The sequence below is a fragment of the Hordeum vulgare genome, chromosome 3H (assembly GCF_904849725.1).
Source record: "Hordeum vulgare subsp. vulgare chromosome 3H, MorexV3_pseudomolecules_assembly, whole genome shotgun sequence".
NCBI lineage: Eukaryota > Viridiplantae > Streptophyta > Magnoliopsida > Poales > Poaceae > Hordeum > Hordeum vulgare.
In genome coordinates this window covers 23,190,406-23,199,094 of record NC_058520.1, presented here as the reverse complement: position 1 = coordinate 23,199,094, position 8,689 = coordinate 23,190,406, and the positions used below count along the sequence as shown (strand labels likewise).

The 8,689-nt window shown below is 42.2% G+C and overlaps 1 protein-coding gene across 1 annotated transcript; it reads right to left on the bottom strand.

Moving 5' to 3' along the window:
• LOC123442685 (putative disease resistance protein RGA3) lies at positions 1 to 5,928 on the bottom strand. The gene is made up of 6 exons (XM_045118796.1): positions 5,338 to 5,928; positions 4,585 to 5,054; positions 4,193 to 4,498; positions 3,998 to 4,096; positions 599 to 3,700; positions 1 to 507 (listed from the first exon to the last, which is right to left on the bottom strand). Exon 5 carries the CDS (start codon positions 3,570 to 3,572, stop codon positions 603 to 605), a length of 2,970 nt encoding a protein of 989 aa, XP_044974731.1. The 5' UTR covers positions 3,573 to 3,700; positions 3,998 to 4,096; positions 4,193 to 4,498; positions 4,585 to 5,054; positions 5,338 to 5,928; the 3' UTR covers positions 1 to 507; positions 599 to 602.
• Between the last annotated feature and the right edge of the window lie 2,761 nt (positions 5,929 to 8,689).

The following is an 8,689-nucleotide window of genomic DNA, read 5'->3' as shown; positions in this document are numbered from 1 at the left end:
TATCCAACTTTCCCTGACATTTTATACTCACGTTACTCAAAGTAACAGTACAAAGAACATGCGAGAACCAATCATAGGTACACCATTGTTATTACAAAATCAATTTCGAAATCAATGAACCAAAATAATAAATTAAAAAACAATGAAATCGTCCTTCAGAGCACAACTTTCTATAGTAATAAAAGTGCAGCAATCCGCGTCCACAGTCGGATATTCCACCAATGACAGTTGGCTATAATCAGCTTCAAGTTTGTCATGCCATTTTTGCTGTCAACCTTGTTTATCCTCTGTAGCACCAAAAGGAAAGAGGTAGGAAAAATAACATTACACTCCAGCATTTGACAAACATTGTGCTTCAAGGCTTCATAAAAACATTGTGCTTCAAGGCATTAGAACACTCTGTAGCACCTCCCACTGCAACATTGTGCTTCAAGGCTTCATAAAATCTTTGAGTAATTTTCATCTAACCATCATGTCTTCAATACGCCCCGCTCTTCTACCGTAAGCCTGTAAGAAGAGTAACATGTTGAAGGTCACTTTGGTTTATTAATGAAATTAATTTCAGAATAATAAAGTACTCCTTAGCTATGTCACTAACCTGCCTAATTATAGAGAGCTTCATCTGGGAAGATATTATGGCCATCTGTTGCAACATGGACTAGGATGCCTTCTTCTTCTCCCCCTAGACAATCCCTGAACTCTTGGGCATGCGGGCAGTCAATCATGTAAACCCGTTTCAGCAAGAACAGGTTCTCTGCCTGATCCAGCACCGGGCAGTCCTGCGCAAACAGGTCCTGCAGCTTACAGAGGTTAGAAATCCTCTTCAAACATGCATTGTTCTTCACCTTGAGCCACGCAACTGCAGGAAGATTGACAACTTCTTGAAGCTTGTGAGCACCTTCAATGTGGATTCTCTTCAAATTAACAATCATGTACATGTCTTGAGGTAAAGCTCTCAGTTTGGGGCAATCAACAAGCAGCAAACGCTTAAGGCAAGGCATCAGAGCGAGCTGTCGCAAGTTTTCCTCCATGTCATCGCACATATTTTTTATGTTCAGCGACCATTTTTCCAAATTACACATGCTAATGATGTGAAGCAGTTCAAGTTTTGGAAAGAAAGCCGCTGCACTTCTGACACCTTGCCCCAGGAGTTCTGTGCCAATAGTTACAACTTCATCTGCACCTTTAATCTGAAGAACTAGCAATTCTGGCATCTGACCTGCTGGTGGAAGCTCTGAACATGATATGCAGTCGTTGAGGTGCATATGACACAAACTTGGCATATTAAGCTCTGGTTCTGAGCATAGCCATTCTGGGAACCTTATGCCCGGGAACCCATTAAAATAAATATATACTAGGCTTGGTGATGGAATAAGCATGTCATAGACTTGCTGAATTCTCTCAATCACACCAGTCTGGTAACGAGTTCTCTCTTTGGTGCTGGCCATTGTGCAACCCAGTGCCAGTTCCCTAAGATTATGACTGTTCCTCAGTACAAGTTCACCCACTGGTGCCGCTTTCTCTAGCTTCTGGACCAACAGACGTTGGATATTGGGGAGGCATCGCAATTCGCCTAATCTGAATCCAGTCCCACTCTCAAAAACTCCTTTTAGGTTATAGAGCTGCTGAAACTTTGCAATCCCTTTTGGAACATGATCAACTGCAGTATCTTGTAGCTGCAAAGAACTTATGTTGGACAGTCTCATGAGACCAGCTGGCAGGCTATCCAATTGACGACAACCACGCAGAGAGAGGTATTCAAGGCTTATTAGCCTTCCCATGGACTCCGGAAGTTTGTTAATCTCGGTATAGCTCAGATCTAGCAACCTCAACAACACCAAATTTCCCACTGAGTCCGGTATGTCCTTGATATTTGTCCCTCTGAGAACCAAGACACGGATATGCTCAAGCTTTCTAAAAATATCCTTGCGAATTGAATTGAAGTTCTTGTTATTAAAAAGTAAAAGGCTCCTCAAGCACTTGTGCTCTTCAAGAGGGGGGATTTCTTTTATAGCATGGCTGATACCTAAGCGGCGCAGATTCGACACGGAACTGTTACTTGCGGCATTCATGAATAGGGAGTGATCCTTTGTCAGATATTGCCCAAGTGACCTCAATAAATCATGCATCGTTGACTCGCCTTTATCTACAAACAGAGGAATTGGTTGCAGAAGATTCCTCCTAATTAGCTCAAGGTAATACTCTTCAGCAATTTCATGTATTGAGTGGTCATTCTCTTTCCTCACAAAACCTTCGGCAACCCACCAGTAAGCGACATCATCGCGGCCTATTGCAAAATTAGGAGGCAATAAAGCACACCAGAGAAAGCACTGCTTGAGTTGAGGGGGTAAGTTGCTGTAACTTAAATACAGGGGACCTCCAAGTTCTTTGGGGAGTCCATGAATGGACCATTTACTATCTCGGATACTCTTCCATTCGGCAACTGTTCTTCTGGTGGATAGGACACCAGCAACAACCTTGATGGCAAGAGGAAGGCCATCACATTTCTTTACAATGTCATAGCCAACATTCTTGAAGTCACATATTTGCTCGGATGATTGAAAGGACTTCTTCATAAGCAATTCTAAGCCATCACTGTAATTCATTTTGTTTACTTGGTGGATATATGTTGCATGCATTTCTGACAAAACACACAGGTCTCTTGTGGTGACAAGGATATGGAAGTTCAAGGCTCTCATGAAAGGCGATAGAAGAAGATCATTCCAGACATCAGATTTCCACACATCATCCAGCACAAGAAAAACACTCTTTCCTTTGATAGTGTCCACTAAAAGTGGTAGAAGCTCGGTCTTGGTTTCTAATTGATCACACTTTTCCCCAGCCACCCGTATTGCCTGTTTTATCAACCCGGTCTCTGTGTAGCTCTGCGTAATGCACAACCATATATGAACTTGGAATTTCTCTCTTATCATCTGATCATTATATATCTTCTGAGCTAACGTTGTCTTACCAATGCCTCCCATTCCTTGAATCCCCAGAACACTTGTACTATTCTCATGGCAGCCACTGACAATCATTTGTACTATGTCATCAACCGATTGTTTGACCTCTCTTCCAACAACCTCTAGTTCATCTATAGGAGATGTCTGGTTTCTGTCCACACTTGTTACCTGAAACTGTTGACGAAGGGATCTATCCAAGTTGAACATCTCTGTGTTCATTTTAATCTCATCGAGCTTTTCATTTATGTCCTTAATTCTTCTAGCCACCTTGTTATCAAATAAAATCTTTTCAAAACAAGAAACCATAGGCTGATTGAAACAGAGCGATCTGGGTGGTAGCAGAAGTTTCTGTGAATGAACCATAACAAGATCTATGATGACATCAACATCAAACATTACATCACTCATGTTCTTCCACCATGCCTCTATCCGTCTATCTTCCATGGCCAGAGCTTCCGCATCCTCACGAACTGCGCTGAAGTGTTCCAGATTTTTCTTCAGCCTTTTGATGTCCTTTTTCACACTTAGTGTCATCACAACCTCATCTTCAATAAGCCGACCCAGCCTTGTCACAAACTTCGAGGTGAGAGCATCCAAAACTAAGCCCATGGTGCCCAAACCAGTGGATTCTGACTTTGATGCAAGTGTGCCTGCTTTGATGTTTCGCGGGCCTTGTGCTGTGTGAGTTCTACCCTCCTCCGTTCAACACAGGATCATTGTCCAAACAATGCTCTTCTCTGCATAAGTCAGTGATAATTTATTTCATCACAACAAGCTCAAGACCACCATGCCCCCCGAAGACATAAATTTGTACAAGAAAACAATGGGGGGCCACTCTAGTTCTTTTTATAGAATAAAATAGCATCATCACATTTCAAAAAATATCCTTTGTAAACGACATAGTGAAACTCACGTAGCAGACTTTTTCCAAATCAATAACGAATACTATATCAAATTTTGAAAAATCAGGATCTTGAAAACAGGAACACAGGAGTTTGTAGTGAGAGGGAATGAAGGTAAACTTAAGATTGTACCTTTTCTCCTCTATTGACAGATGAACGAAGGAGCTGAGCACGTGACGGCGGCACTTGCTAGGATTTTGTGGTCGAAGCCACGATCAGTTGTGGAGACATCTGGATAAATAAATGATGAATAGTTGCCCCAAGACAGGACCATATACGAGGTCATATGTGCAATTCAGGCACGGGGGATAAAAGAAGCAGTCATACCACGGTAGAGAGGAGCGGCTTTGACCCTGCACAGACTAGCTTCTTAAATGCTCGCTCCCACCTCATGGATGCTTCATTTACATGGAAGGTGGGAAGACCAGCCGGTCTGTCTCTTGTCAAGCTTGCCTTAGGACCGATCCGTCCGTGTCATAGCTACACAATCGAGTATCAAACACGTCTTTTTTGCATTTTCTTTCCCACCTTCCCACTTGCAAGGTGAAGAACTTTTCAGTATCTATCCTTTTCTTGATTTTAATGAGATTCCAGATCTGCAAATTCCAAGCTCTTTCTCCCTATGACAACCAACTACAGAAACCATACGCAACAGAGACTTCAACTATGAGCAAGTATATTGTAAAAAACGCACACATGTTTATCCGTAAAGGTCATACCTTTCGACTGTAACCACAGATGCGAGGAGGAGGAGGAAAAAGGCAGCGGCGCACCGATGCTCTCTTGCTGGGATGAACAGTGAAAGGATTCTTGCAAGCCAGAAACCCAGGACGATGTAGCATATGAAATTCAGCGTAAGAAGGAAGGACCAGCCTCGGTGGAGACAAGCACCGATGCTCTCTTGCTGGGATGAACAGTGAAAGGATTCTTGCAAGCCAGAAGCCCAGGACGATGTACCATATGAAATTCAGCGTAAAAAGGAAGGACCAGCCTCGGTGGAGACAAGCACCGATGCTCTCTTGCTGGGATGAACAGTGAAAAGATTCTTGCAAGCCAGAAGCTCCAGCTGGGAGCCTGGGAAGTGGTAGAGGGGGGGGGGGGGGGGATCTGTTGCATGGATGAGATCAAACAGGCCTTGTCGTTGGATGGTTGCTCACAAAGTCAGAGCTTCAAATGCAGAACTGGTCACCTAATCAATTTCTTATTAACATTTGCGTCAGATTCCATCCATTAGTATGAAATTAATTAGCCAGGGAAGGACAATCATTGCTGCACTCGAAGTCTTTCAGTCTGCTTATTTTACTGAGCCATAATATAGTATGGTTGCCCTCATCTACTTGCACTGGCAAGGCCTCAGTTTATTAGAGGTGTATAATCATTATATAGAAAGTGCCAGCTTGGCTTGTCTCCTAGGATAACGACTTTTTAACGCAGAAAACAACGTAGCGGCGAGGTCGGATTAGGAAACGCACCTGCGCATTTCATCGAACAGCTCGCATGCGTCCACCGAGTCTGCTCTCCTTGCGTCTCGCGAGTCGCCGAAGCAATCAGGAGGCAATCAAAGCTAGTCATGAGAAAAAACGATGGAGGTAATATACTAGAAAGGGCTTATACCGTCAGCAACCACCGGGGCGAGCAAGCCGGCCGGCGAGACCGGTCAAGGATTGGAAATTGCGATGTTGCGATCATATAGCAAGTGCCAACTTGGCTTGGCTCGGCTTGGCTTGTCTCCTGGTACGAAGCTGCAAGATTTTGATTAGCACAGCGAATTTCGTTTAAACCAAGAAACGGAGGAGAAGCTAGTGAGATAAGGAAGCGCTAGTGAGCATTTCGTCGAACAGCTCGTATGCATCCGCTCATTTGTTGTCCCAAACATTTGTATCCAGTGGAATGCTAGGAGGGGCTTATACAGTGTTAAAGCAGCAACCGCCGGGCGGTGGGCAAGCCAGCCAGCCGGCGACACCGACCAAGGAGGGGGTGTCCGAATCCGCCTCCGCCTCCGTAGCCGCTTAAACTCCCACAATCACACGGCGGTTGGTTGGTCCTTCTCGCGTGAACCCGGCAATGAACGAACGAGCTCAGGCTGCAAGTGGGACTTTAAGCGGGACTCCGCATCCGCCCCACAGTTGCCACATAGGTTATGTGAGAGGTTCGTCTAAACCCGCATATTTTTATACGGGATAAGTGGATTTAATGAGATGTTCACTAAAGTTAAATTATTATAAACACTAATACAACAGTAAGTCATTGATCTGAGAAAAAAATTCTAGTTGGTTCCTAAGAAAACAGTAGACAGAAGAAAATAGCAACCAAAATCCAATCATATTTTGACTAAATATCAATCGAAGGTCCAAAATCAGATAAGAAATTGCTTATACAGTAATAACAGAGCAACAATCTTCTGTTTTTTAAGATCACGAGCTGTGTAGACCAATCTGAATACAAAAGAACAGTACTTTTTGAGGAACACTACTTTTTGAGTAACAGAGCAACAATCTTCTGTTTTTCAAGATCACGAGCTTTGTAGACCAATTCCCCGACCAATCTGAATACAAAAGAACAATACTTTTTGTTAGATAATGGAAAAAAGAGCAATGATTGAACACACTATTTAAATATAACTTAAACCAAGTGATATGTATATGCGAAAACCGACAACTTAGTACAGCAAGCATCTAGAGTATCTTCAAGTGCCGACGGGCGGGCATCAAGAAACACCAAATAAAAACTTGATAAACCCAGGAACAAACTGACCGATTACTTGGCCTCAGCAAGATAATGCATTTTTCCATGGCCGAATGGATACGTCCATTGGCTCAAATTGATAACTCGTTTTCACTTTTCACATCATCGGCTCCGCAACTTTTTCATCTTAGCAGAACAAAAGGAAACGGGTAACAGAAAGAGCAAAGAAACCATAATGGATATAAGAACAGAGCAAAGCAGAGAAACTGAAACCGAAACACAATCCTTCCTAGAATCTATACTTGTGGCATGTACCTAGGACTGTCCTCTGTACTACAGTACAGATTTGCAGATACTAGTAATTAGATAGCAGATAAATAATCACAGGATACAGAGCATACAAAGAGAATCCAAACAAGTAAATTATCATGAGGGCATAGCATATACCTTGATCTTCTTACTCTAGTTCTAATGATGCGCCTTCGTATCTTTCTGGATCTGCAAAACACAAAACACGTAAATTATTAGATTAACTGTGTTTATCAATTTTCGTGAAGAATAAAAGAAAAACTTACTAACCATCTGTTCTTAGCCAGTCTTGTAGGCAAACCAAAGCTTCAACGGTGGAGCAAGAAAGACTGCTCCTATAGTCACTCACAATGCGTCCTCCAGAACTAAAGGCAGATTCAGAAGGCACTGTAGACGCCGAAATAGCCAATACGTCATGAGCAATGGTAGAGAGAACCGGATACTTGGGAGAGTTGATTTTCCACCATTCTAATATGTCCAACTCTTTCTTCCTTGGATACAACTCCTCTCTCAAATATTGATCCAGCTCATTATTTGCTTGCCCTTTTTTGCAACTGATATAATGATCCCACTCTGCAAGTGGATCATCGTCTTCCTCATCCTCCTCGGCACTAGGACTCCCACAATCTTCTTGTGGCTGATGAACATGGATCTCTCGAGAGTACTCATCAAAAAGCTTTTGGATTGCTTTCTTTAATTTAAGCTTCCATTCATTGGCTTCAGCTTCACTTCCAAAGTCTTTTAACATATATTCTAGGAGATCAAACTTAAACCTTGGATCAAATACGACCGGAACACAGATTGACATGTACGACTCTTTCCAGTATTTCTATAACTTTATTTCCATTTGCTGCACCATAAGCACAATGCTGTTGTTCTTACTTGATGAATCTCTCTTCAATATCTTTTTGATCTTACATAACTGAGGGAAGTAGAGATGACTAGTTGGATAGTTTGATCCACACAGAATATTTGTTGCTGTGTAAAGTCCTTTTAGCAATTTGCAAGCAGCTTCAGCCATTTTCCATTCAACGGGTGTTGGACAGAACTCGTAGTCCTTGTCTTGCTCCACTAAGGCATCAAATGCACTTCTAAACGGTATAGCTGATTCAAGCATCAAATATGTGGAATTCCAACGGGTTTGTACATCTATTGAAGGATGCTTACTAAAACAACACCCCACTTGATTGATTATCGCTTGAAAATTTTGTCGTCTAGATTGTGAACTCCTTACATATTGGACAGATTCTCGAATGTTGTTGACCACAGATTTCATTGAAAGAAGAGCATCTTGAACCATTAAGTTGAATATGTGAGGAGCACTCCGAGAATGAAGCAACTCGCCTTTCAAGAGAAGACAACCTTTTTAACCAAATTATCTCTTAAGTGTTTAATCATCACGGTATTCACCGGGGCGTTGTCTAACGTGAAACCAAAGAGCTTATCCTCTAAATTAAAATCTTGAATAGTCTTTAGTATCACACCATACATGTTCATAGCATTGTGGGGGGTCTCCATCATGACGAACCTTATGACAAATTTCTTCATTTTCCAATCTGAATCAATCACGTGGCAAGTGACACAAATATAACCTAATTTTTGGTTTGAAGTCCACATATCTGCGGTCAAAGATACTCTACTAGTACACTTCTCAAAATATTTCTGAAACTTTAGACTGTATCTCTTAAAACTTTCCATGCAATCATCTTTGACGGTTGTTCTTGAGGGCATTTTGAACAGTGGATTTAAGGAAGCAGCAAAATCCCGAAATGGTTTGTACTCCGCGAGAGAGAATGACATTTCATTGACAACAATAAACTTCGCTAATTC